Raw genomic sequence first — 25,213 nt, 5'->3', positions numbered from 1 at the left:
AGTCAAAGCCGTGCGTCTGTAGATAAGATATCTTCTAATAAATTGCAGCTTTAACCAATATCGGAAGAGATTTTCCACATCTTCCAAGTGTTAATAGGCGATTCCAATTGACCTACGGCGTTATACACGGTAACATGAAGAGAAAATTATTTAAACGTCCCCCTCGTAACATTTCGCAATTTTAGAATATTATCTTCCCACAATCACCAGGACCTAAACCCCGTCCATTTCCCCTCAGTCACAAGGAGGGTCCCATCCTTATTCTTTGTTGTTCGTGGCATCAACTTCCAACATATCGTCAACGGAAATTCCCTCCGACGCAAAGCCGGTTCTAGCTGCCTTGCGTGGCCAAAATCTCGCCATAGCCGACTTCAAAGGGAATCTTCTGTGGCTGGCCTAGCAAGATCAATCCCAACATCGAAGAGCTACGCCAGGATGTGAACACTTGGCTCGAGAGGTACGCTGCAACTCCTTCCTAGAAGTTAACATTCACAAGACAGGAACAAAGGGAAATGGAAAAGATCCTCTGCAAACCTGCACACAAAGATTTCTGCAGTACGCCGAGCAGCTGCGGTCAATCCTGCAATACGTTCGAGGCGTTAGGAATTTACCTCGCGTTGTTCTAGTGACTATGGCCAAGAAGATGTGGTTACCCGCTGCCCCTGGGTCTCCTAGGTCAGAGCCACACTCCACAGCAAAGGATTCCTCCGACAGCCCCACGCACAGATACTGAGGCCCTAGCGATCCCTCAAACACCCTTGTTCTACTCCATCACCAACCCTAGGCACTACGCGCTCTCCTCTTCTCCCCGGCCTTTCTCTTCCCAACCTTTTCTAGCGTGAACATCTCGCGAACCCAGCCTTGAAACTCAGATTCCGCACTCAATCCCAAGCTCGGGGTAGAATTGCCCGATCTGCTCTGCCTCCCTCCATGATCCAGTCTCTTTCCCATGTACCCGCGTAGCGCCTTCTGAAAACTTGAGTCTTGACTCAGGCTCCGGGTGTCTGACAGAGCGCCGCCATCGTTACATCTCCACACCATGATCTCAGGTATTTCCTCATCGATGTCCACGTCATTGGCATCGACTCCCTTCAGCGTGCCACAGCAGGCTTTGACTGTGTGAGTGTTAGCCAAGTTGGTCTGGCTTATCCATTTTTCGATCTTCTTAGACTCGCGAGCGGTGATGACGTTGTCGGCGGCTTTGGTTTGGCCAGCTGCCTCGGTGTGGTTAACAGCTCTTGCCTTGAGCGCGTTCTCATTCTGCTCACCTGCATCGCTCATCTCCTCTGGTGAAGCTAATATTTCCTCACAGAAGCGAGGGACCCCGTCCACGGTCTTCGCGATAGCGATTTGCCCCTTCTCATGATCGTCTTCCAAGGCCGTTTGCCGCGAAGTACTAGCTGCAGACGTGAAAGGAGGAGCCCCATCGTCGCGAGCAGCGGGGTTGGCGACGCACGTATCAGCGTCAGTCAGACGGTGTATTGCCGTCGCTTGCGCCTCAATGAAAGGAGGTCGAAGGGCACGTCTCAGCCGTTCACACTCGGCTTGGTGCGCAAGTAGAGCTGCACAGTCAGAAAGGCGGGGCGTAGGCTGAACCGAGACCTCACGGTATGCTTTCTGAGTCAGCGTGGTTTCGAGGACCCCCTGTGGTGCTGAGCCTTCGCGGTGTGCCTCTTGGATGGGTGTGGCATCGACGGTCTGCTGTGGTGCAGACACCTCGTGATGTGCCTCTTGAATGGGCGCGGCATCGGAAACATCCTGTGAGGCTGGTACCTCTTCCGGAACCAGCGTCTCACCGACGATTTCCTGGATGCTCCGTGACTCTGGCGAGGCTTCGTTGTCGAAGCAGACCCCAGTCAGAGCGACGAACAGAAGAGTCAACAAGATGCTCAAGCCAAGGGCATAGAAGAGATAATTGGTGATGGTGCGGATGGTACCGACGGGGTTGAAGATGACGCAGATGCAAGTCGAGAAGCTTGATAGGCATAGGCTGACGCTGAGGATGTAGAAGAGGAACATGACGGCGACGTTGAATGTCAGTGGGTTGCCATATCTGGAGCTCGGGTTTCGGTCCATGGTCGGATTGGAGGGGTGGAAGCTGGTTGGTGGCTGTTTGCTTCTGTTCTGTTGCGTTTGCATGGTGGCTGCTAAGAACTTTGAGGATGGAATTTTGAAAGCTGGAGGTTTCTTCGACGTTTGGTAGGATAGGAGTAGGCACCTTGTTGAGTGTTGAATGAAGTAATGTGTTATCGTGTACGTAAAACGAAGACACTGTGTAGAAGTAATGTCTTTGTTCGATAGGATACAGGGCGATGGGAACGCAGATCTCGGCGATGGGACCGCAGATCTCATTGCGGTTGCATGCCTTCAACACTCCAGCAACAACACCTTTGTTCCTGCTTCCTCCCAAGTTCGCAAGTCTTCCACACTCCAGCAACGACACCTTTATTCACGCCCTGTCCCAACACAAATCACCACCGTCCAGTCTTGCTCCCTCCAAATTATCAAGCGTCCTCCAACCACACCCCACAGCATCCACCCACAACGAAATGAGTCAAACCCAGAACTCGCACAGTTCAGCCACTTCCCCATCTCCAAATCTGCCGAGAAGGCAGAGGTGGAACACAGACGACATCCTCTGCATGGGCGACGACTATACCTACGCCGATGCCGCAAAAGAGATCATGTGGTTATGGAACGAGTGGGCAGACAGTGCCGAGAACGTCCTTGGCGGGATAATCGATCAGATGGAAGAAGTGGACGTGTCATACGACGACTACCTCGACTTCGTCAGACAACTTGCGTCATATCCCGCACGACCGGCCCTTCCCGCCGCCGCCGCAGATGCCCAAAACACGTCAGACCGAGCGCTGAGCGGTGTCTGGAACGAGTGGGCGGACGTGGTTGAGAGGATCGTAGACGAGATGAAGAGGGCCGTCGATCGGAGCGTTCCGCTGCCGAGGGAGCAGCGGACGCTATGCGCCGGCAGAGCTTTCGACTTCAGCCTGGATCTCTCGAACCAGGACCCACCGCCGATGCATATGGCTGCTCATTTGCGGGAGATGTTGCGGGATGGCACCGTCTCCCGCGATGAGCTGGCCGAGTTCATGGAGGATCTGAGCCTTTAGCAAAGGCATGTCACGATGGATTGATGGCTGGGGTAGGAACTTGTTTGTTTGTTTGCTCCAATGTTACTGGGTGGAAGGACTCCAGTCAGACATGGCATCGAATCGTTCAGACGGCGCAAAATAATGATCAAGATCTGACAATCTGCTCAATCTAGTGATGTGTGGTCCAAGTAATTACCTCTTAATGAAGCGTATGGCATGGCTATCTACTTGCCAGTAGCTTTCCAAAGTGATGATGGTTTACATTGCAAGAACATACCGCTCGATCCTGTAATTTCTGAAATGCGAATCAATCCAGTGAAATTTGTAAAATCGTCGAGACAGAGAAATGAGTGTGCGAAAAAATACGGAATCACCGATGATGCGAAAGCAGAATGTGATGAGTCTTTGTCTGACTGTATTGCTAGCTTCACTGAGCCCTATTATTCAATCCACTTGGTATCCGCAAAATTATGGTGGCGCGAGAGGTAAGCATGGACGTAAGCACTGATCCACTTGACAAATCGGTCAATGCAGTGAGTACCTTTAAACAGAAAGCCTGTAGGTTTAGCATTCGCAATATGAGACATGGTGATCCGATTTAGAGCCCATTGGCTTCTGCAGAAATGTTATAAAGGAGCGCCAGGTCTGTGGGATAGCATTCATAAGTCTGTTGGAACCACAGAGCCGGCGCGATGTCAGCCTCCTTCAGAGCAGCAATTGCTTACACCAACAGCACAAGGGAGTCGACGCACCTCGACACAGATCCACTCTCGCCTGGTCTGCATAACTTCTCTACTGGCTACAACAACCTCACATACACGATCTTCGGGACCGGTCCTTCACTCGTAATATGTCAAGTCCCTGGCTGGGGGATTGGCCCATCCTACCTTTCGAATGGCCTAGCTCCTCTCCACGACTCATTCAAGATCCTCTATTTCACTCCACGCGGCACACCGCCGTCCAGCCGTCCCCTTGATACCTTAGAGATGAGCTCGAAGCACATGGTCGATGATCTTGAGATTCTGCGTCAATACCTCAAGCTGGGCAGTATGCTCCTGCTGGGACATTCCAATGGTGGCAGCATTGCATTAGGGTATGCTCAGCAGTATCCTTCTCACGTAGATAAGTTGGTGCTGCTTGACCACGAGCTGCAAGGGTTCGACGATTCGGCTACATATATCGAGTTTGCGATGAAGAGAAAAGACGATCCGGTGTACAGCGCTGCTCTGGAACGGCTACAAACATTCAAAGCGGACACGGATGAGAAGATGCAAGATGAATTGAATGGCATTTTGCCGTTCTACTTCGCCAATCCAACGAAATTTGGGGCGAAGATGCTAGAGACGATGCAAAACATGCCTTCTCCTTGGGGTCTGAAACATCAACGTGCGGCCGACAGGAAGAGGCCTACTTACCTAGTTGACGATCTGGACAACGTGACAGCCAAGACTTTGATCGTGGTTGGCCGGGAAGATCCCTTCTGCAGTGTGAAAGCTGCCGAGAAAGCGCACGCCGGCATGGCCACATCATCGCGAGGCTGCCAGATAGTCGAATGAAGTAAGTCTGAGGAGACCAAGCTCCACTCAAGAACCAGTTCGTAGGCTATTGCCCGTAATTTCTTCATTTTCCGAAAGCCATGCCTTCTATTCGAACAATGGTTGGTTGTGTGGTGAGGGATTTTCTCTCCGCCGCGAATAGCCGAAGCTGCGGAATTAACTTCCTATCTTTAGTGCCGAGGTTGAAAGAGGGCATGGTGATTTAAATCCAACAACTTCAGGTGCAATTCCTTCAAACATTGCCATCTCAAAATCATGTCCCATGTGAAGGTACTATTTGGTACGGCGTCGTTTGGCTCATTGCCCACGGAGGCCAGTCAAGAGTTCCTCGATCTCCTCAAAAAGTACAATGTCAAGGACCTTGATACGGCCAACCGATATGTAAGGGTGCATCTTCAAATTTCGAGGACAGGAGCTGACTACATGAGCCCACAGGAAGGAAGTGAGAGAGCGCTGAAAGAGCTAGGCGCAACCTCAAGCTTCACCATTCATACGAAATCCCCAGGATTTGCCAAAGGTTCTGGGACCAAAGCATCAATATTGGCAGCTGCGAAGCAGAGTTTCGAAGATCTGGGTGTCAACAGCGTATTTCTGACCTCCTGGACCAGTTTCGAAGGCCGCTGACGTCTTCTGTAAAGGTCGAAACCTATTTCGTGCATTCTCCGGACCCCTACACTCCGATTGAACAGACAGTCGATGGTATGCAATTGGTCTATGCGTCGGGCAAATATAAGCACGTAGGTCTATTTGCCTGGTACAATGTAAGACAGAGTCCAGCTCTGAAGCTTACGTGTTCCAAAGTTCGGTCTCTCGAATTTCAAGCCGGAAGATGTGAGGAAGGTATACGACTATGCCAAGTCGAAAGGATACGTTCTGCCGACGGTCTTCCAGGGGAATTACAACCCCGTCGCTCGCCACTATGACACGACGCTTTTCCCACTCCTTCGAGAACTCAACATCGCTTTCTATGCGTATTCTCCTCTGGCTGGTGGATTCCTCGTGAAAGACGCTCAGACACTCAATACAGGCGGCGGTCAAGGCCGATGGGATCCGACTTCCTTTCTGGGAAAGCTGTATAATGAGAAATACACCAAACCGTCGCTGCTCGAGGCATTATCTGAGTGGGACGCGATTGCCAATGAGGCTCGTGTGTCCAAGGCTGCGTTGGCCTATCGATGGGTGATGTACAACTCGAAGCTGAGCGCTGAGCATGGCGATGGTATCATCGTATGTATCTTCGCAGCCCATATCCCCTCTTCTGAAGCACATCTGGCGGCATGAAACATGTCTGCAGAGTAGACACTGTTTCGAGGCTCAAGCATTCCTCTTGCAATGTATGCTGACCCCGAAATCCCTACGCAGATCGGAGCGACTCGAGGGTCGCAGCTCGCAGAAACGCTTAGGGCGATCGAGGATGGGCCATTAGACGAGAGTATCGCGAAGAGGGTTGACAAGGTGTGGGAACTTGTGAAAGATGAGGCGCCTGTTGATAATTTCAATCCGTGATAGTTTGGCTTTGCGATGTCATGATTGAATACATATAGGTATAGACGATTAATTAAGCTTGCTGATGGCCTTGGCGTGTCTCTCAAGGGTTGTAAGTAAGCACACGGCAATGTTGAGCAAGTAAACAGGAACAGGAGAAGAGCACGGACAGCGCTCGCACCAAATGCAAGCGTGCCTCCATGCGAAGATCGACGCTCAGACTTGGCAGGGGTGGGGCTTCCCAGGGGGGAATTAAGCGTGCGGACCCAACTCAACGTAGAGCGACAGCGAGGAAAACCACAAAACCATATCCCCTCGACCCTTCCCTCTCATCCTCAGTCTGTATAGAATACATCCGCGTGTTTCTCTTCTTGCCAATTTATCACCCTATTTCTCCGGCGCTTCCCCCTACAAAGATCCGCCTTCTACCGACAGAGCACCACCCCTTGGCCGAAGTGCCTCTCCCCTGGCGCTGCGGTCTCGTGAAAGGTCGAAATGGTCATGCAGCCAACCGCTCGACCAATATAATCCTTCCCGATCCATCACTTGTGGACAATCGACGTACAGCCTATTGATACCTCCCGCAATTCAAGTGGCAACACGCCTCTCCTGCGCCGCCTCCCCCTCCACCGACAATACCACTCGACTTCGGCAATTGTGTATAGGTACATCTCGCGGCACGGAGAGCTTACTGTACCAATATTCTCCTGGAGCCTTCCCTCGAACTACAACACGACTCAACCGTTTATTGAGATATCACAACGATATAAACAATATACAAACTGTTTATATCGGTATAATGGAAGGGAAATGATCGGATCAAAGTGAGAAAATGGTTTGAGGCGGAGGAAGTCAAAAGCTGGCAGGCCAATCAGAGTTACGTATCGCTATAATCGGAAGATCGATCAGAAGAAACCGGCATCTCCGTTGTTATACTACAGGAGCCATTTGCATGCCAGCTTACGCGCTGTCTTCGCTGTGGGACCTCCCCTCGATATTCTTGTCCGGCGTCTAAAGTATTGTGAAATACTACATTCCATTTGAGGTCAGACACTACTCGTGATTGGTATGGCATCGTTGGCCAAACCATCTACACACCAGCGACAGGGTTCCAGGCCCAACTCAGCATCATCTTCCTCCGTCATCACTGTACAGCGTGCCTCCTCAGTCACCGCACGGAACGGTGCACACCCACCCGTCACAGGTCTGAGATCGCAGAGCCCTAACGAAGCGAATACGATAACCGCAAATCTTACACGTCGTACTCTGTCTCCAGAAAATACCAAGCGAAGGTCTAGCGCTTTATATACTCGGCCAGATAGTGGGAATGGCTTTCGAGAAGGCGTGGGTAATCTGAATAGATGGTCTCAATCCACGGCCTCAAGCAAAAACTCTGCGCACAATAGACGGAGCAGCTTTTCAAAGAGACTTTCCGAATCATTTGGTTCCTTTGGTGGCTTTGCGGGCGGCCAGACGCCATCTCCCAATGCAACATTTTCTACCAGAGGACGACCATCCCCGCAGAAAAGCCCTCCAGCGTTAGCAAAGATGTCACCACCTTCGAACCCACCGCCAATACTACCTCCTATCGTCACACTATCATCCCTGTCTCAGGCTGTTGACGCAGCGGATTCGCCGTCAACAGTCGCCACAGTTACTCCTGCGACAGCTGACATACTTTCACCGTTAAACCACACCTCGGCCCAGCGCGACTATTTCGGGAACGGGTGGAGCTCTCGCTCTCCTACGAAATCGATGGTGGGAATGAAGCGGCCGGCGCCCTCGCATTCTCCTAGAGCCAACAAACCCTCGCCGATAATCATCGACAATTCCACAAGCCCTGGATCGCCTGGCCCTCCCGAATCCGTCTACTCTCCACGCACTGCATCTCGGCTCAAGCATGCGTCTCGTCGAATCTCGCAAAATGGGCATTATCGGCATAGAGACGACAGTAACAAGGGTAGTGGCACCACCGAGGGGGAGAGTTCAGCCTCTGACAACCGTGCTCGCGCTGATAGAGTGCAAAAGCGCAAGGCGCCTTCGCAGAAGGCCATGTTGTCTAAAGCTTTGCAAAAGGCACACCATGCAGTCACCCTTGATCAGCACTCAAATTTCGAAGGAGCCATGAATGCGTACCAAGATGCTTGTGCTTTGCTACAAAAGGTGATGATCAGAAGCTCGGGCCTTGAAGATCGGCAGAAGCTGGATGCTGTTGTAAGTTGATGGCCATCCATAAATCAAAGCGGAAAGCCACGCTAATATTCGTTGAAGCGCAATACGTATGAAGCGCGTATCGCTGAGCTACGGGGCACTGACGCAGCGTATCGCACTGCAGATGGCAAAACTCTGCCACAGCGTCCTCCGGAAAGAGACTCGAAAGACTCCGAGCGGTTGTCAGTAGTCACGGACACTGACGATGGAGAGACAACCTTGGGAACATCAACGGTAGCACCTCTCGGCAACGAAGAGAAACGCAGGGAAAAGTTACCGCATCTTGGCCAATTGGCCAACATACCCCCAAGACGACAGTCATTACAGACAACCGCCTACATGGTAGAGGGCAGAGATATTCAGACTTCGAGTCGAATGCAGGACCAGCGACCGCTACGAGCAAGATATGTAGGCCAGGAGACCATCGACGAGACTCACTTAGATTCTGGTACAGCAGTTTACCAAGAGTATATGCCGCCTCCCCTGTCGCCGCGACGTCCTCTATCGCCAGCTCCTGTAAAAGGGAATACTACGCAGTCATCTACAGATGTATCAGCGCAATCTGCACCAGACGAGGATTCTAATCCGTCAGACTCTATTCGCCAGGACAATGGAGAACATACGTCTTGGCTTAACACCATCAACGAATCGAGCGGCTCTTCAGCTTCATCTGTGCATTCGCGGAGGTCATCCGTAGGTCTCAGGAGAAAGCACATACGACCCGCAAGCGGTCAAACGGAGGCAGAATTTGATGCAGCCCTCGATGCAGCAGTGGAGGCAGCCTACGATGATGGATTTGAGCCCGATGATGAGGGAGACTATGACGAGCAGCTGATGAACGATCCTGAGTACCCTTTTGAAGAGTCCGGAGCCCTGTCTCATGCGACTAGAAACGTTGAGCTAGCCAAAGAGGATGTCCGTGAAGCTGAACGAGAGGCTGCGATCTCCCGAGCCAAAGAGAGAGAAAAAGAACGACTTCAGACCGCGAGAGACAGCATTGAGTTGGAATACAACGACGAAGAAGATGATGAGGAAGAGCGAATGCTGGAAGAAATGACCAGGGACTATTTCATGGATGATGAATATGACCTTCAGACTAAGTCCGCTCTTCCACGTCAATCAGACTCCAGCGGGTTTTCTGGGAGGACATGGGTTAGTTCGTTTGGCTCGAACCCTACGTCAGCGGGAACCTCACTGTCAACCGTTGCTGAAGCTTCTATACTGCCATCGATGGCGGCGCAGCTAAAAGAGAATCCATTGCCGCCGCCACTGCACCCTCCACCCTCGAGTGCTCTTCCGCCTCCTCCATTGTCGGCATCCCCCAAAATCTCTCAGCAACAGAACGGTACTACGATAAGACCTCCAAGTTTAGTCTCCAGGAACACAAGTCCAGGCGTCCGAGAGCGCAGGCTGTCGGGCATGAAACGGAAGCCGCTGAAGATTGAGACGCACGCGAAACACTCAGACACGTCTGAATCTGAAGCCCCCAGGACGCAGCCGGCCCCCTCTGCACCTCGAATGATTCCCACTCCAGCAGTAGCCGAGCCACCAAGATCCGCGCTTCTTGTGCCAGAATCCCAGCAGCTTTTGCCAAGCCTTGCTTTCAACCCAGTGCCATCTCCAGCAACACTACCAAGCAGCCGCAAAGGCTCATCGCCGTTTCCTGGATCCGATACCACTGATCAGACTACATCTACTGCTTCTGCTCTAACCAGAGTGACCTCAGCAGATAGCGATAACAGTGTAACATCTATGCCGGCATCACCTGCCCGTTTCGCTAGCAAAGCTGCAATAGGGCTGAGAAAGAACTTCTCCTCGTCCAGTCTACGAAACAAAAACTTGAGTGTCGTTGTTCCAGAGACACATGACGCATCATCGAACGCTTCTCTTAGTAGTATGTCGTCGACGCCAAAGCAACAAAGAGTCCCTTCACCAGCCGTGCCTGTTTTACCAACACCCATGGAGGCGAGTTTTATCATCAAAGGGCAACCGATGAGTGGCCCATACCTTTTCGACAATGATATCCACTCTCCCGACACACCCGGCTCTCCGAATCCTTCCGCCAATCATGCTCCTCTACCACTTGAGCCTTGTCCTGAGTCAGCGTTACTCCGACCATTCTGGTTTCTCCGCTCCATCTACCAGACGATTGCTCACCCGAGAGGCGGTTACATTTCTACCAAGCTTTTCGTCCCTCGAGACATATGGAGGGTCAAGAACATCAAGCTGAAGAATGTGGAGGAGAAGGTTTCAAACTGCGATTTTTTGACTGCTGCATTACTCAAGCTTGGGAAGGTCGACAATTTGGATGCGAATGCTGTGAAGGATGAGATGGAGATCTTCGAGACTGTTATGGAACAAGTCCATGCCAATCTATCCAAGAAGCTTGGTAGCGATGTTGGAGTGCAAGGCGCGGCTCAGCTATTCAAATTCTTTGGGGCTGGAGATGAGACAGCCTATCCAGAGGCATTGGCATCTAAGACTACAAACGCCAGCAGCAAAAATTACCTGTCATGGCGAAAATTGCGAAACAAAAATTCTTTGGGTCCAGGTCTGCCATCGGTGAGCTCGAACAACGTGACTAGGGACGGTAATAAGGAAGCCCCAACGTTAAGGTCCATACCTATGACTTCGGCACCAAATCCGAGGTTCCCCAAGCGTGATGTCAACCAAGTCCAGTGTGTGGGTCCAAACCCAAGCTACATGGGTGCGCTTGCGAGGCTATGCGATGCTGCACAGGTTCTGGGTAAGCAAGAAACGCGCCAACCTTACTGTTCAGTACTAATCTGAGGTATAGATCAAATCATCCGTCAAGTGGAGGATCCAGGACTAAAGCATTCCTCGCAAACCCATATTGGGCTCGAATTGAGCGCGCGACACGCCGCAGAATTCTTTGGCTTCATCGTGTGCAGGTTCATCTTGACAGACATCGGCATCATGCTGGATAAATTCATCAAGAGAGGGAGCGAGTGGGTGCTGGCGTGACCTTGAGAGCCGAGGAGACAAGCGAGGGCAGTAGTAATATTGCGAAGCGTCCGGGCAGCGACGTGTGGGATATCCCTGATATCACCCGCCTTCCTCAGGAAGCTATATCGCATGACCGGACATGGGATGGCGAGGAGAAACAGGCAGAGTGCTTTTATCTGCAACGCTTCTGGTTAGAGTTTACTTTTTTGATGGCTCTCTGATGTTATAGGAGGAGGAGGAAGAGGAGGCTCCATTTACTGTCCATAATACCTACCATACTATGTGTGTATCTGCTACGGCCGACGTGCTGGATCATCTATTAGATAGAGAAGAGAATCGCATCGAATTTGCTTGACGCCTCCGTGAGACTAATTATGAATTCGTCTGAACGCACGAGTCGCCTGAAGAGCGGTACGAGATCCCATGCGTAAAGATTCTGTATCAGAGAAATATGTGAGTAACCCTTCCCCTCGGCGTGAAACCAGCCGCGGCCGTAAACTCGTCCATCGTATCCCGCCAAACACCCTGCTTCCAATCCTCCCCCCTGACGCAAACGTGACATCGTAAGGTACTTGCGCACCAGTAGCGCCGTCACGGACCACGGCTCCGCGAGCGACTGATTCCTTTCTTCCTCGCGCCAGCTGAAAAAGACCGATGCTGAAGGGTGCGGAGGCGCGTTTGTCGGCGACCCTTTGTCGCGGTAGAGTACGATGGTTTCGGAGGCACGGACAGAGAAATTTTCGACGCTGGGGAGTGGAGAGTGGAGTTTTTGTTTTGGTCAGAGTCTCGTTTCCCTTTCTTTTTGTGTACTTGGGGCTGTTGCGGGGGTTTAAGGGAAGGAAGGGAAAGGACGTATGAACGACGACCCGTGGTATGTCTCGGCGCCACGATCGTAGCGTTGCCGGGGACGAAGCGCCCTGCGGTTGCGACGCCTGGGGGAGGGTTTTCGCGATAGCCGTTTGTTGGTACTGAAGGATGCAGGTGCGGGATGTCGTTGATCGCGCTGTCTGAATGGTGGAGAGTCTTCGGGTAGATTGAATTTATGCTGTGTAATTCCTCGCGGGTTTCCTCGGTGCGTTGGGGCTCGAGATTAAGATGGTAGAACAGGTAGACTATTGTCGAGGCTACGGAGTTGCTGGTGGGGGTTTCGTTACTTTCAGGGATAGAGGAGTTGGGGAATAGGACTTGCCTGCCCGCGATGACCAAGCCTACGGAGTCCCCGTGCAGCCAAAAGCGATTTTGCTATAGACTGTTCTTTTGTTTGGGGACCCTCGATTAACCGGGAAGAGATCTGGGCATCGAGGTCAGCTTTGAGTAATAGGAATATATCACAGTGGAGATGGCATAGATCGGATTCAATTACTCCAGTCTGGATGTAGAGAGCACGTCAGCCTGTGTGAAAGCATTCCCGTATGAAGGATTGAGATTGCCGCTGCCCGCATGGATTCGCTCCTCCATTCGATTGGGACACCAATTTATCATCTTGTTCCAATCCCGCACAAGTGGCAAACCGAAGGCCAGCTGAACCAGTCAGAGTACAAATATCATAGGACCCAGGAGATTAAGTGCTCTTCATAGCATAAGAACGGAGTAGTGTCACTTTACTCTGCAACAGGATGAATGACTTCGCAAACGCAAAGTCTCCCATCACGTCAAAGCCAAGGAAGTAGAATCATGTTGAGACGTACATTGATTTGCCGGCAGTACATGCAATAAGTTCTTCAAGCAGCAGTCTGTACCCTTTCCCAATCGCTCGGAAAATTGGACTGGTTTTGTACCCCGATCCTTGTACCAGGCAACGATTGGCGAGTCACAGACCTTTTCCCTCTTCTTGTTTGAGCACTATCTCGAAATCCGCGTTCATGTAATACCTGATTACATAGATCGCTCTTTCCTCCGTAGCACTCTTAGATTAACACAACTAAATGTCCTACCTCACGTTTTGACAAGCCTGATTAGGACACTCACATTTCAGGTTACCAGCAACCAAAGCTGCTGAACATGACCAAACCGAGATTTGTCCTCGTCCCTGGCGCCTGGATCAAACCCGACATCTACTCTAGCGTCATGGAAGTGGGCATGTTTGGAGATAACGAGAGAGGAGATATGCTTACTGGTTCATCCTGGATGCCTTCGAGGACGTCATAGGATTCGCTGGGAGAAGAGATGCAAGGTTGAGGGTAGTTGGGAGGTTTCCACCCTATTTCAGATGTGAGCATTCCTGCTGGTGGAGGAAAGAGGAAAGAAGTTGCCAAGAAACGCTTGCAGTAATTCTCATAATCTATGGGACAATAAAAGGCCAATACAGGCTCCGGGGCTCTGCAGCCCCGTTGCGGCGCGGTCTACGCAATTGTCGAGGCCAAGAGTCCGCCCGATGACTAACCCACTGCTACGACTTTCTCGCCATTCACCTCGAGGCCTGGCGTAAGCTGTGAGGCTAAGGATGATAGCTGGAAGCGTGTCCTATGCAGAGCCTTACAGACGTCGTTTATTGGGCCGTTGAGGATGTTGATTTTAGGACAGAGGCGGTTATTAATACTCACCGGGAGAAAGCCGTCGGCAAGAAGGAGTTCGATATGTTTGGGGTTGACTTCCTAATACGTAAACATCACGTGGCCACCACGGTGGATGAGTAGCGCTTTAAACATATCAAGTTTGATCTCTGTGTATGTTAGGGTAGCTCATTATCAATAGGTTTCTTCTCGCCGAGCTTGATGCCGAAGGGGATGTAAACATCAACGTATAGCGACGTCTTTCCAGCCCGCTTATATACCAAAGTTTTAATCCCCGTCCCCTGTGACATTGCGTACCGTTTCAATGCTAGTATTGTCTAGGGTTTGAGTATTGATGCTGGCCCTGGAAAATGAGGTCAAGGGTGCTCGGTCTCTCCGCTGGCAGTCAATTTTCGAACACGTGGGGACCATAGGGGAGAGTGCGCGCGATCAGGTCGAGGGCAATTAGGGTGAGCTCACCGATGGCGTTGCAGTACCGTTCTGCTGGTTGCTGAAATTGGGACGAGGCGAAGATGGAGAGAGTAGAGGTAAGACAAGGAAAGAGCATACTTTAGTATATACATTTTGTAACTGGAAAGCAAAGAAAGCCGCTTGCACTTTCCAATGCTCCAGTCAATTGTCGAAATGAAGCGGGGACCATTACCCTACCTCATAACCTTCCAATCATTCCGATCACCAAGATGATACATTAAGAAAAGCAAGTAGGTATGTGCACGGCCGATAGATGTGAGTAATCAGAGACTCACTCAGTATATCTGCAGCCTCAGTGACTATGGAAAGAAAAAGAATCATCACAGCTTCATCTGGGACTACCTTACCTCTCGTATATATCTTGGTGATAGTAAATAATCGTGTGCTTTATGCGCTGATACATTACTTTATGAACCAGCCGCGTCTCCGATCTAGCCCCCAACGGATCAAACCGATTAGCCAAAAGCTTGCGGAAGTTTTACACGGGATGCCAAGAAACGGTAGAGGCTATCTTAAGTACGAGGACCAAAAGCCTTAGTAATAACTTTCAGTAATTACAGGAAATACCAAAGCAATTGGTCGACGGCACGCTAGTAGGGCACTAGTAGGTATTTAAAATTTGGCCTAATCCACCTTTGAGAGGTACCATTTCCGTGTAATCTAGTCCTACGAGGGTACTCTTGCGAGTCAAGAAATGAGGCTATACAGATCCGAGGTACGTCAGGAGCCATGGGAGCTATGGAGCTTCCAACAACGCGTCTACCTCGTAGTCAGGCCCCACATCATCGTCAGCTTGGTGGGAGGCAATTGATGAAGAAATGGTAGGTTTTGAAAATTTTCTCCGCAAGATATTGCCAAGACTATGGATTTGGCCAATCAGAAGGCCTACATTTGGATTACTAAGCGCATTTCACGAATTACATGCTGTAATGCTCTAGAGGCCTGACATACGGTAATACTGTAAAGCATTTGCTTGCATGTAATATCACATCGCTAATCTTAAGTCCAATCACATGAGCCCTAGCCCTATGAGCATTGTCGCTAGTAGCGCCATTTCCACCCACAAATTCTAACCATGAGTCCATCAAGGACCATAAAAGCCAACCAATAAGCGTGCAACATGGGCTCTTGCCTCTCAAGAATCCCCACCACATGGCGAGATGTCCAGGTCAAGACCATCAACAACAAAGATTCATCACTTCATGTGCTGCCTCTGGAAATCCTACAGTACATCAGCGCCACCTTTTTACCTTCCGATGCTGCAGCCTCTCTCGCCCTTTGCAGCCGTTCGATGCTGAAGATCCTGGGAGGCCAGGGCCTGCGTTCCTTACGTTTGGAAAGTCACACCATCGAGAAGACACGCTTCTTGAAAAATTTGGAGAAAGATCTTCCAGACTGGCGGCTTTGCCATTATTGCTCAATGTTCCACCCCGTCGATCAGAATGGAGATCCGAGCCAGCGCTGGCGGTATTTTGATGAAACAGAATGTTTTCGAGTAAATGGGTGGTGTCGATTGGATATGATTTCCATATACGATACGAACATGCGCAACTACTCATGAGGAATTACCGGCTTGGAAGACCCTATAAGATCAATCTGGAGAGGTTGTCTGACAGATTCGCCAGGCATCTTCCAGAGACAAGTCTTGAGAGTGTGGTCACGGCCAACATTGTCGCAGGTGAACTCCTCTTACAGATCAAATACACGCTGCGGCTGCTTAAGAATTGGGACATAACCTTGATTCGAATGGAAGTTCCAGAACTCTGCCCTCACCTTGTTGATCGCTTCCGCGATTCAATTTTCGCGCAAGCTCTTCGATGTCGTTTAAGCCATGCCAATAGATTGCCTTGCATTGAATGTAAGAAGCAGAAGCACTGTCTGGAATGTTCGACATCATTCCAAGTGGACATCCGAACGCTTGAAAATCTCGTGACAGAGGTTCAAGTCGACGTCTGAGAGATGCCTCGGTTCGTGCGAGAGTCCTTTCGACTCAAAGTGGCGCAGGCAAGCCGACCGATATCTGCCAAACGTAAGTAGAAGGCAAGGGAGGCGAAACGATCTGGAATCTATGGGGAGGGTTTTTCCAATGTTTGGAGCTACGGATGAGGAGCTGGCAAAATGGTGTGCGAGCATCTGAGACGACTTGGTGTTGCCACTATTCAACGGCCCCGTCTGTCCTCAATGCATTCACTTTTGGCTCTTTGGTGCCTAGCCCCAGAAGGCTGGCGGAAGTGTGTTTTCACTGCTGACGGTTGGGATTGACAACCCTAGCCCACCAGAGCGTCAATTGATCTTAGATTCAGGAAAGTGGGAGAGTACAAAGCGCTGTTGGTCCACCATAACTTTGGTTATGCTAAGAGTTGCAAGTAAGTCGGATAATACTAGCTATAATTCAATGGTGGGTGAGCTGTTCAAACGTGTGCGGCCAACCCTTCGACAAGCAACAGACTAGCCGTTCTGCTACCCCAACGCAGTGGGGATCAAGGCGAAGGGAGGATATCACAGAGGACTGGAAAGGGACCAAAGTGTTGATCGAAACGCCAGCTCGACGAGCACCATGTCTTACTTCCATTTGTAGATGTTCACCTCATCGAATAGTGGATATCATGAGTCTCACCCGGACTTGTTAGCGTTCTGCAATACCAAGGTTGGAGTGGAAGAGCTACTTACCGGATCTCGAAGATTCGGTGACGGGTTGAAGAAGAGGGTCCGAGCAGTGTGTTACTCAAAGGGTGAATATGGCGAAGAAGCAGCGAGGGAATATCGAGGCGTTTAAATAATCACGTCCTCGCTATTCCGCCAGATGGCGCCTAACCCGATCAGGTACCATCGAGTCCACCTTGCCGTATCCGGTAATCCACGTAGGTCGGCCAATGTTAGACCTTCCTGCACACGCTAATCGGCACGCTTTTGTTCTGTCCCAGTTCACGCAGTTTGCCGTCTCCCTTATTAACCCAGCATCCTGCTTTCCCGATCCATCTCACTGCCCGTCGACCCAATCGTGCGAGCTCATCTCTTCCATTCCGTTTTGCCACGTGCAGCCATGCTTCATCCCTCGTGAGACTCCCCTTGTGAGAATCGTTCACACGTGTGTTCCCCTGCATCCAGCCTACCTTCAACTCGCCGCACACGGTACGAGACAAGTTCCAATAAGATCGAATACCGATCTCGGTGCAGCCGCCGAGCGAGCCAGATGAGGTCATCGCGTTCAGACACGGTTTATGGATGCCAGTCGCTGTTGAGTGGGTGGTAGCAGGTGGAGGCTTGAGTGAGGTCTGCAGGTGTCCTTGTAGTGCTCGAGTGGCCATGGTTTTTGGTACCGGGGAAGGGAATTAGTGTTTGGATTCTGAGACGGTTCGGGCGAAGAAGTTTCGTTGCCCGTTTTTCTGTGGGTCGGAAAGCGTCTGAGGCGTTGGTGCCGCCGTCGTTGACCGTGCAATGTTCTGCCTTTGAAGACTCGGTGCGGATGGAATGGGAATGGGAGCGTGGACCTTGACGCGGACGGTTTTCAGCGCTTTGAAATCTCTGAGCAGAGAGTGATGTTGTCACTACCGAATACAAATGTAGGCAACCGTGACGCTTCGTGATACATGCAAGCCATAACCCATGAGATCCCAAGAGAGAAGATGCAGCCGATAATGCCTCGCAAGATATCCAAGGCCCCTACATCCGAACGCCCATCGAAAGCCGCCTCAAACCTCCCCCCAAGCACCCATTCCCCCACCTCCGACACCGATCGCACTGCCACCGCCGCTTCCCACAGCACTACCGCCAATATCCCAATAATTCCTGCTCGAACTCCCTAAACTGCCTCCTCTCAATCCCATCCTCCTCGCACTACCGACAATGCTGCTCGCACAACTACTTCCACTTCTTCTCCTTAGCAAGCTATGCCGCCTCGCATGTCCATGTCTCTGTTCCCAGGTTGCTGCAGCGCGTGAAACGAGAGGGTGATACTGCCTTATGATAGCTGCGCGGCGGAGGGAGTCTGGGGTGGATGTAGTGGCGATGTTGAGAGGTGGTTTGCTTGTGGTTGCGGGGCGTCGTTGGGACGTGAAACGGTTGTGGAGGAAGCGAAAGACGGTTTTGATGTCTGGGGTTTGTTCCCAATATTCGCGGTTGTCTTCTGGAGTGGCAGGGGCGGGTTCTTCTTCAATGCCCCAGAGGGCAGCATGTGTGGAATCAGCGGCAGAAGTTTGTGCGGGGAGAGTTGCGTCTTGCAGGGTCGGTCTGAAGTCGAAGGATGCTGCTGCATTTGCGGTGGGCGTTGGGGGCTTGGACTGTGACCTTGAAGACGTTGGCATTGTGATTGGTATACCAGCGTAGTCTGAGGTGGAAGGATTGAATGGGGTGCTGAGGGTGCTGGATGCGCCTGGGTGCTCTGTGAGCTGCTGCAATAGTATTCCGAGTTCACGAGATAGACGGTCCAAAAGCCGTCCTTCCCAACCAGTGCCAGCAGGTATGGATGATGAGCTATCCAAACGTAACGATCTTGCGGAGCCCAATCCTGGAGAAGGGTTGCCGTCGAGTCTCTCTGTCGGAAGCGATTCGCCGAAGATGATGGAGAGCAGATCGTCGTCGATACCAATGAAATCACGAATGACTCTTCGAGTGATGCGCTGCCAGAAGGATTCGCGGTCCTCGATCACTGAGGAGCTCGCACTCAAAAGTCCGGTTGTCGCTTCATCCCCAGCATTTTTAGCAACTGAGTCCTTGATAGTCTGCTCCAGGCCAGCAGGACCGGGTGTCGTTTCTGCTCGCTGGCTTTTCACACTGGTTCTTCTCCGCCTGGTCTCCTTCTCAATCTCATCCAACAGAAGCCTGGATTGTTCCATCCTCCATTTCTCAATCCTCTCCCTTGTTTCGGCCTCAATGCTCGCAACATCATGCTCTTCGACAGCCTCTATTCTCCTTTGCACGCTAGATCTTCTTCTATGGCGCCCGAGCCCGATAGATCGTTTTCGCGGGTTGAAATGCTCAAAGTGCCATAGCTGCTCCTGAAGAGGTGGACTGGACGTAGGAAATGTGCCCAGTCCATCATGCCGTGGCAGTATGGAACCGCTTGGTTCGAAGAGTCCTGGTCTGTGTGTGGGCGAAGGTTCCTGAAAATCGTGAAGGCCTTCGTCTAGACTGTCCAAGTCCTCGTCGTCTTCGACGGAGCCATTTGTGGTCTCGCAAGGGACATAATCATCTTGTCTTGACTTGGCGTCCAAAGAGCCAAAGTCGCTTAGCCTCGACAATCCAGCTGTACGTGTCTGTGCCGTCGATGCAGTCTGAGTTAGGGTATTTGAACGTGCTGGGAAGAGGACCCATTCTTGCGACTGTTCAAGCTCTCGATGTAGCGGCGAGGAAATGGGGGATGCAGCATTGTCCCGTGAGTCCTGGGCGGCGTGTTGCCGTATCGCAGGGGCGAAGGTAGTTTGGTGGAATGCCATGGCGTCTCGAATTCTGTCTTTCGATGAGGAATCCTCCTTAATGCCTGCTTTCCCTCCGCGCAATCAAGCCCCAAGTGGGCCAGCGCGCAGGACTCGATCCAAATATGATTTGCTCTCCTGCCTTCCGACAGTGGTCAAAGAAGCTCAACCGAAGATGGCTGCCGATAGAAAAGTTTGGTCAATGCAGTCGCAAGGTGAGGCAGCAATGTTTTGGTGGAGATGACTCGTGTGACTCATGTGTATGACCTGGGAATTGTGACTAAGGAATGGATGACAGGTTGGTGCTTGGTAAGGCGGCCAAGGTGGGAGAGCACAGGGAAATGGTGTACCTAGGTCTTGCACTGATGACTGATTTAGACTAAGTATATATTGCCATCAATTAAAATGCCATGTCGTCGCCAGGCATAGAGTATGTTCGCTTGCTTGCTTGCTGCTTATCGCCAGTATTCACTAGAGTATTCATCGGAGCTCCAGCCACATGTTCGATTGATACTAGTACAGATCCTGGTCATTTGATAACGGTTAGCGGTTACCGGTTAGCGCCGTTGCAAGGTCTAGCACCCTCGTGCGCTCAGACCCCTGGACGATCCAAAGATTTTATTTCCTCACCTACAGAGTTGAGCCTCACTGCATTCTGTCGATATTCTGGGTGACTGGATCCTTCGTTTCTCACAGCACGCTGAAGAACGTTCCGCCTGGAAAGGTGCTTGTGTCATCGGAAATCTTCAAAAAAATTGGAAGTCTTTGTTGTATTGAGTAAGCTGTTGCATGATATGATGGCACCCTAGTCGCGGGATAGTACCTACTCATCCTCAAAAAGCCTTAGGTTCTGGGGCAACACTTCGCATTTTCTGTGACTTTACACTCTCTTGACCGCCTCCCTCTTGTCTTGCTGTACAGAGCAAGGCTCCTGCATGCTGGATCTGCTTCTGGGTCCAGTGTCTTGCTTCCTTCACAAGCGACTTCTTGCGTCACTATCCACTTATTCATCACTCTACTGCTCCTGTGTCCCTTCTGAAATTGTTATACTGACCGCATATTACCCATCCGCCTATTGAGAGACCAGCTACCAGCCCGGCATGTTCTCCCCAACCTACGTCCAACTCAAGTACTGGTTCTATCCAATTGGGAACACACCTGCGGTCAATCTGCTTCGGGATCTTCCATCATGCCAGGAGGAGGAGACTATCAACATCCTGTCTTTAGCTTGTGGGGATCCGAGAAACGTCCTGTTTTCTTTGTGGTGCGAGCAAGGACACAGCAGCAAGCGGACCGTAAGCTTCACCTGCTGCGATATTGAACCGGCAATACTTGCACGAAACGTGGTCCTTCTCACGCTCATTACCAATGGATGCCCAAGTACAGAGCTATGGGACCTCTTTTACCATTTCTACGTGCCTACCAAAACTCTATCCATCCTTCGCACTCATGTTGCGGGCTTGGTAGAGGCCTCGAAATCTACTGAAAAATGGGCATCGTCTCCATATGGCAGCTACATTAAATACGTAGATAAGGCCACACTGCAGGAGTTGCGGCGGTATTGGACCCGCTATGCGTCGACCGAGAAATTTCCCCAAGCCAGGACTGCTATCGCCCAACGCAGCAAGGAGATTGGCAACATGCATCTTTTGACAGGCGTACGGTCGGCAGGTCCGTTGTGGTCTCGTGCAAGTGAGACAATGGCGCATGTTTACCGGGAGTTCTGGAAGACAGGTGTCGTAGCAGGGAACATTGAGGATCTCTCTCGACTGAACGGCAAAGGAGAAGTCAATCCGATGTTTGCGGTCTCTTCAGCTGCTTCGAGAGATTTCGCTGTTCACTACGGTGCCGAGCCACTTCTAGGGTTCCGCCTCCCAGAAGCTTTTCATCAAAAGGTTCCTGAACAAAGAGGGGGCACATCGGAACAGGCGAAGCGTGCGGTAGCGATTGCCAAGTCGCAGTTCAAGGCTTGGTGTGAGTGCTTTACCAAGTACGTGAGCAATGACCGTGTCCATGTCAGCTTCTTCTGCGGAGAAGCTCTTGCTCTCAGCCACGACTTGCAACTAGCAATTACTCTCAACCAGAAGCCTGGCCACGTTACCAGGACCTACGTCAAGCCATGGAGCGCCTGTCCGCTATTGCTCGATGGGTATGTCAGTCTGAACGCATCGAGAGACTTGCCCTACGATCTGTTCGATGTCATCGATACCTCAAACCTTGGTGATCATGTCGGATTCATTAACATCCTTTCTGCCACGACTCCATTACTCCGGCGAAACGCCTCTTCAGTGGTCTACACCGAGAGCCTGTTGATGGCGTCAGAGGATATCTCAGCATCTTTGTCGACAGTTCTGGGTTCAGACGTTGCCACGTTCTCAATGCTTATAGGATTGGCCCCTTCAGGATTGTTGACAGGCGTGACACTCGATGCTGTCTCCAATGAGACTGCGTTATTTACCTTTATGCAAGGAGATAACAGCCAAAAGCAGTATCGTATGAGGGTCTCTTGGAAATACCCCCAATTTTCGGATCCCAGCGTCGTAGGAGTGCTTGGAAGTAGTACCGGGAGCGACTTCCAAGTCACATTCGAAGCGAAAGAGCTCGCCGGTCACCTTTTCGATATCTACAAGACAATGTTCGCTCACGAGGATATCTCGAGGATGACGGCCCAGCTCGCTCGCATGAGCGTTGGACAATATTCGATTGATTTGCAGCGCTATACAAGGGCTGGCATGGCTGCTCTGCTCCGCCTGGTCAGGGCCACAGTCCAGGTAGACTGGGAGCAAACTATGCACCTCCTCGATAGCCATCTCGTCACGGATCGGTCGTTGATAGTCGGATCCAATAGTCTCCAGGAGTTGTATATGCATCTTCACATTTTTGGTGTCTGGACAAACGAGTGTTTGGAACGTAGCCCGAATCAGCTTGGAACCGGCTTCGGGCTGTCTTTGAGACCAACATCCGGCGATAAAGGCATCCTCGCTGCAGACAATACACCCTCAGTTGTTCAATTAGTCCTGGTAGTGCCAAGGGAGAAGCTCACCGTCTTTACCGGCAAGACTCCTGACGCGATTGGAACTCCCGCTCTACATGTCTCTGTCACCCAGACCAATGGTCAAAACCAATACGAAAATTGCTTCCACTCATTCCAGGCTTTCTTCGGCAAGGTTGTCTATGACGACAGCACCCAGAACGCTTCAATCATCGAAGAAGACGACCATGGCTGGCTGGGCTCAGCTGATCTTGTTGTTACTTGTGCGGTGCCCGCCTTTGGCTTGCTAATTGGGCCAAGAAATGGCATTCGGGCTGCTCTCATGATCAATACCAATCCTGATAACCTTATGAAGTTTAGACACCTTGGTGTGCGGATGGCGGTCTTCAAGACCGGATTTCACGATGGGAAGAGACTTTTTGTCTGTCGTGATGCACCCAAGCTGGACGCCTTGCGATCGTCCTCAATGCAAAAAAGGTGGATCGAGAAGGTTTCATCGCAAAACCAATCTTCGCTTCAGACGCTCGTAAAGCTGAACGCCGGGCACAGAGCTACTCACCTGCAGAGCCATATCGATTTCCCAAAGGACTCCGCTGAGAGCCAAGCGCTGTCTACTGGGGCAGCGGTCACGGTCATCGAATATTCACCAAGGTCTGTGATGTTGCGAATTGGCTCGTCTCTGAAGCGACAAGTCACCTTTCCCTTCCCGATTCAAGGATCCCAGCCGAAGACAAGAGTGGCAAGAAAGTCTTCCTGGATAGAGGTCGAGGTCCCAATCTTCACTGCATTGGATGGTGACCGCTTCAACTCGTGGACCCAGGCGACGGTGTTCGAGTCCGGTCATCCACCACTGTGTTGGAGTATACCCCGGATAAATTTAGAGTTGCAGCCCTCAGTCACTTTTCCAAAGAAGGGAGACTGGTCATGGCTTCGCACATTCATGGGGACCACTCTCAGTGACGCTGAGAGACCCTTGAGTAAGCCAGATCAAGCAACGACAACGAACGCCAAATTGGATTTAAAGCAGTCATTGAATATTCTCTTCTTGACATTTGCGGGCCTCAATGAGAACCGTGTTGGTCCAAAGAAGACCTTTCAACTCGCTCTTGAAACAACCGGCGCTCATACCCTCATATTTGCTACCGGGATCCGTCATGATCTTGACTTGGGCTCCCTAGTAATGGAAGCTTACGTCGTGCCTTTAACGATCCCAAGAGTGAAAGAGCTTCTCCCGTCGCTTAAGGCATTGCAAACGACCGAACCCTGCACTATCCGAGTCAGCAACGACGAATCGACCCTGTGGAAGAGAATGCTCCCAGCCTTAGCCGAGCGCTGCCGGACATGGCAGCATAAGTCGACATGTGAATATCAGAACAAGGGCGCTCCTCTGTCCACAGAGGAAGGCAAATCACCTCTGTGCAGCTGCGGCGAGGGAAATGTCTCTGGCTCCGAGCTCGCCAAGCTTGGTTTGAAGGAATGGGCGCCATTCGCGAAATACGCTGTTCGGGTTGCTATCGCTCCGATATTCCCGGTCCCATACGTGGAGTCGTCGTTGTCGGACATCCTCAAACTGCCGCGAGCGACTCAATCATATCCTTCCCCTAGCTCGCCGCCGAAGTTGCCGTCGCAGGCTCCAAAGTCGGCGGGGACAGAGGCCAAGTGCGATCATTGTGGGAAGTCTGGGGACAAACTTCAGGTGTGTGGAGGCTGCCGGAAGGTGAGATATTGCGGATCGGAGTGTCAGAAGGCGGCGAGGAAGGAGCATAAGAAGGATTGTGTGAGGTGATTGAAGATGTCAGCTTGACAGTGCAGTGGAAATCCATATCGTAGACCGACATGATAATCAAAAGCTATGTGACTAAGATCCATTTCTGAGATAAGGTACATTTGCAAAGGCCACGACTTAGCTTGTACCACTTATACGAGCCCTAAAAGTGGATGTCGATGATAGCGCCACCCTTCTCGCAGGCTGCACTTGATACAGGTTGGACGTCAGGCAGGATGTCGGAAAAAATTTTGCAATCTGGGGCGTTCCCTTTCTTGCACCGGCGTCCGCAAGTGGTACCACACTCAGCAATGTAGTCTCCAAATCTGGGCCATAATCAAACACCGAATCACTTCTTCTCTATTGGCGCCTGATCTCGCCGATATCGTCATGCGCTTTTGTACCGGCCACCTTTTCTGTTCCTTTGCTTGCTCTTCCGAGGTTTTCTCTCCCAGTAGAGCTTCGTTCTTGTCCGTGTCTTGCTCGCGTCGAGGATTTTCCGTTGGAGCTCCGTATCTTTGAGTGCGCGCTTTGGTTTGGATTCAGCATCTCATTTAGCTTGACAGTCCGCCTTGTGTGCCTATCCGCCTCTTCGAGTGCAGTTCTTCGGCCGTCAATGCGACCTAATCTGTTGCTCCTATGAATTGGTGCGCGAGCGACACATGTCGAAGTCCTTGCCCGTCGCACACTCTCATGTCTCTCATAGCTCATCCTGACCATGCTGCTCCC

At 51.2% G+C, this 25,213-nt stretch overlaps 9 protein-coding genes across 9 annotated transcripts; 6 read left to right on the top strand and 3 right to left on the bottom strand.

Annotated features, from left to right (window-relative positions):
- Positions 1–780: 780 nt before the first annotated feature.
- On the bottom strand, positions 781–2,139 carry HO173_002810 (uncharacterized protein; the record flags this gene model as incomplete). Its single annotated transcript, XM_037304741.1, has 1 exon — positions 781–2,139. The coding sequence occupies one exon, from the start codon at positions 2,137–2,139 to the stop codon at positions 781–783; it is 1,359 nt and encodes a 452-aa protein (XP_037168234.1).
- A 173-nt stretch (positions 2,140–2,312) lies between these two features.
- On the top strand, positions 2,313–3,128 carry HO173_002809 (uncharacterized protein; the record flags this gene model as incomplete). The annotated part of the gene is made up of 1 exon (XM_037304740.1): positions 2,313–3,128. One exon carries the CDS (start codon positions 2,313–2,315, stop codon positions 3,126–3,128), a length of 816 nt encoding a protein of 271 aa, XP_037168233.1.
- Positions 3,129–3,802: 674 nt separating this feature from the next.
- HO173_002808 (uncharacterized protein) lies at positions 3,803–4,666 on the top strand (the record flags this gene model as incomplete). The annotated part of the gene is made up of 1 exon (XM_037304739.1): positions 3,803–4,666. The coding sequence occupies one exon, from the start codon at positions 3,803–3,805 to the stop codon at positions 4,664–4,666; it is 864 nt and encodes a 287-aa protein (XP_037168232.1).
- A 255-nt stretch (positions 4,667–4,921) lies between these two features.
- Positions 4,922–6,172, top strand: HO173_002807 (uncharacterized protein; the record flags this gene model as incomplete). The annotated part of the gene is made up of 5 exons (XM_037304738.1): positions 4,922–5,047; positions 5,102–5,251; positions 5,305–5,403; positions 5,468–5,893; positions 6,029–6,172. The coding sequence occupies 5 exons, from the start codon at positions 4,922–4,924 to the stop codon at positions 6,170–6,172; spliced, it is 945 nt and encodes a 314-aa protein (XP_037168231.1).
- Positions 6,173–7,219: 1,047 nt separating this feature from the next.
- HO173_002806 (uncharacterized protein) lies at positions 7,220–11,347 on the top strand (the record flags this gene model as incomplete). The annotated part of the gene is made up of 3 exons (XM_037304737.1): positions 7,220–8,365; positions 8,423–11,108; positions 11,160–11,347. The coding sequence occupies 3 exons, from the start codon at positions 7,220–7,222 to the stop codon at positions 11,345–11,347; spliced, it is 4,020 nt and encodes a 1,339-aa protein (XP_037168230.1).
- Positions 11,348–13,003: 1,656 nt separating this feature from the next.
- On the top strand, positions 13,004–13,477 carry HO173_002805 (uncharacterized protein; the record flags this gene model as incomplete). The annotated part of the gene is made up of 2 exons (XM_037304736.1): positions 13,004–13,013; positions 13,305–13,477. 2 exons carry the CDS (start codon positions 13,004–13,006, stop codon positions 13,475–13,477), a joined length of 183 nt encoding a protein of 60 aa, XP_037168229.1.
- Positions 13,478–17,189: 3,712 nt separating this feature from the next.
- Positions 17,190–17,621, bottom strand: HO173_002804 (uncharacterized protein; the record flags this gene model as incomplete). The annotated part of the gene is made up of 1 exon (XM_037304735.1): positions 17,190–17,621. One exon carries the CDS (start codon positions 17,619–17,621, stop codon positions 17,190–17,192), a length of 432 nt encoding a protein of 143 aa, XP_037168228.1.
- A 384-nt stretch (positions 17,622–18,005) lies between these two features.
- On the bottom strand, positions 18,006–19,748 carry HO173_002803 (uncharacterized protein; the record flags this gene model as incomplete). The annotated part of the gene is made up of 1 exon (XM_037304734.1): positions 18,006–19,748. One exon carries the CDS (start codon positions 19,746–19,748, stop codon positions 18,006–18,008), a length of 1,743 nt encoding a protein of 580 aa, XP_037168227.1.
- A 389-nt stretch (positions 19,749–20,137) lies between these two features.
- Positions 20,138–24,505, top strand: HO173_002802 (uncharacterized protein; the record flags this gene model as incomplete). The annotated part of the gene is made up of 2 exons (XM_037304733.1): positions 20,138–20,313; positions 20,815–24,505. The coding sequence occupies 2 exons, from the start codon at positions 20,138–20,140 to the stop codon at positions 24,503–24,505; spliced, it is 3,867 nt and encodes a 1,288-aa protein (XP_037168226.1).
- Positions 24,506–25,213: the final 708 nt, after the last annotated feature.

Source organism: Letharia columbiana, assembly GCF_014066305.1.
Source record: "Letharia columbiana isolate WasteWater2 chromosome Unknown Sc0000006_s0, whole genome shotgun sequence".
In the NCBI taxonomy this organism is placed as follows: Eukaryota; Fungi; Ascomycota; class Lecanoromycetes; order Lecanorales; family Parmeliaceae; genus Letharia; species Letharia columbiana.
This window is presented reverse-complemented; position numbering and strand designations above follow the sequence as displayed.